The sequence below is a fragment of the Phaseolus vulgaris genome, chromosome 9 (assembly GCF_000499845.2).
Source record: "Phaseolus vulgaris cultivar G19833 chromosome 9, P. vulgaris v2.0, whole genome shotgun sequence".
Taxonomy (NCBI): domain Eukaryota; kingdom Viridiplantae; phylum Streptophyta; class Magnoliopsida; order Fabales; family Fabaceae; genus Phaseolus; species Phaseolus vulgaris.
Window position 1 is genome coordinate 31,495,213 of NC_023751.2, and position 1,768 is coordinate 31,496,980.

The 1,768-nt window shown below is 31.6% G+C and overlaps 1 protein-coding gene across 1 annotated transcript; it reads left to right on the forward strand.

The window, feature by feature from the left end:
* The first annotated feature begins 406 nt into the window (after positions 1-406).
* LOC137820498 (large ribosomal subunit protein eL39) lies at positions 407-1,159 on the forward strand. Its single transcript, XM_068624620.1, has 3 exons — positions 407-548; positions 629-732; positions 824-1,159. The coding sequence occupies exons 1-3, from the start codon at positions 546-548 to the stop codon at positions 870-872; spliced, it is 156 nt and encodes a 51-aa protein (XP_068480721.1). The 5' UTR covers positions 407-545; the 3' UTR covers positions 873-1,159.
* The last annotated feature ends 609 nt before the right edge of the window (positions 1,160-1,768 follow it).

The following is a 1,768-nucleotide window of genomic DNA, read 5'->3' on the forward strand; positions in this document are numbered from 1 at the left end:
AACTATGCTTCTTGAAAAAAGAAAAGGGATTTGTAGAAGTTTTAAAATGCTTTTCCATACAGTATTTTAGAAAATTTTACATTTTACACAATATATTTTACAATATTTTGAAAACTTTATTATATGATAAAACAATTATTATGGGATGTCAAGAACTATTAATTTGGACTAGTGAAAAATAAATTCTGAATTATATTTTTTGAAGATTATTTAATCAGATTTTTAAAAAAAATTATATTTCAGATTTATTTTTTAAAAGGTTTAATCTAAAATTTATTTTCATTATTAGGAGATACACAAAGAAAATATGAAAATAACTAATGGAGGGAGGTGTATTTATAAAACATGAAAATATACGAAGCAATTGACTTTTTAATAGCGGGCTTATTAGAGCCCGTATTGATGGGCTGCGAGCAACAAAATCACAGAACCCGATCCAATAATAAAAATACTTGGTGTTTTAGTTGCTTCAACTACCAGGGTTTGGTTCAGAAGCAGTGGAACCTGCTTTTGCGGTGCAGCGTGTTCGACAATCGGCAGCGAAAATGGTTAGAAAAATGTCATTCGTTTACTTTTTATGCTAATCGGAACCAGTCTACATTCTGAAACGTGCCGTTTTTTTTTGCAGCCTTCCCACAAAACTTTCAGGATCAAGAAGAAGCTAGCGAAGAAGATGAGGCAGAACAGACCCATCCCTTACTGGATCCGCATGAGGACCGATAACACCATCAGGTTCCAGACAACCTCAATCATTAACTTGTTCTAGAAATTTCTAGAAGTTTTTTTACTTTCTCTCACTGTTTTTGTGATTGTGTCTGGTCAGGTACAACGCTAAGCGCAGGCACTGGCGCCGCACTAAACTTGGATTTTAAGGTCGATGCGAACCCGCCATTCGAGATTTGTATTTTTTTTTTCTAGAATGTTACAAGGATGTGGAAATGATGTAGCTTTGGTCAAGTGGTTACAGAGGGATCATTGTAGAGTGTTTCCACAATCCTAGTTTTGTTTTTTTGTACCTTTTTGCTTTTAATGTTAAACTTTTGTTATTTTTATTGCTTTAGATTTTTATTTTCTCTTACTTTCATATTTTGAAACTTAATTTTGTGGAATTCTTGAATGGTGCTTAATGGAACTTGTATGTTGGAGATTTAACTATCAATAATTTTCGCCCAAGAAATAGACAGATTATAAGTGTATTCACTGTAAATTGAATTTGCATATTAATGGTATGTTTGGGATTTTTTTGAAGGTACTGTATGATTGCTACAAAGATTTGTCTGCAGGTTGTTTTGCATAATATCTATATTGATTGTTTTGCAACTAAAAAGTGGTAAATTGAGTGAGGTTGTTTGTTTTATATTAGAGTTGTCATGAGCAAGGGAAGGTCCCTTAAATGACTTTGAAATCTTCTACTCTGCTCCCTGATTTTTTATATCTTTATAATAGATGTAAGCTTTGTGCCAATAAACCTTTAGATAGATACTTGCCAGTTGAACAAAGAATGAAAAAATGTGCAGAAGTTTATTTAAAGAGTTGGACATGTTCCTTGCCATGCTTAAGAAACATTTTTTCATGTAAAAGTGTTTTAAGATTCTTATATGTCCATATTGGGTTTTCATGGGAAAGACTCATCTCCATAGAAGAAAAATGACTAGGAAATTTTCTTAGGTAATGTGCTCAGATTTTGTATTTTGTATTATTTTAAACTTCCATAATAGATATATATTCTTTGTATAAAGAATGAAAAAAAAAAACTTTGGATTGCTAC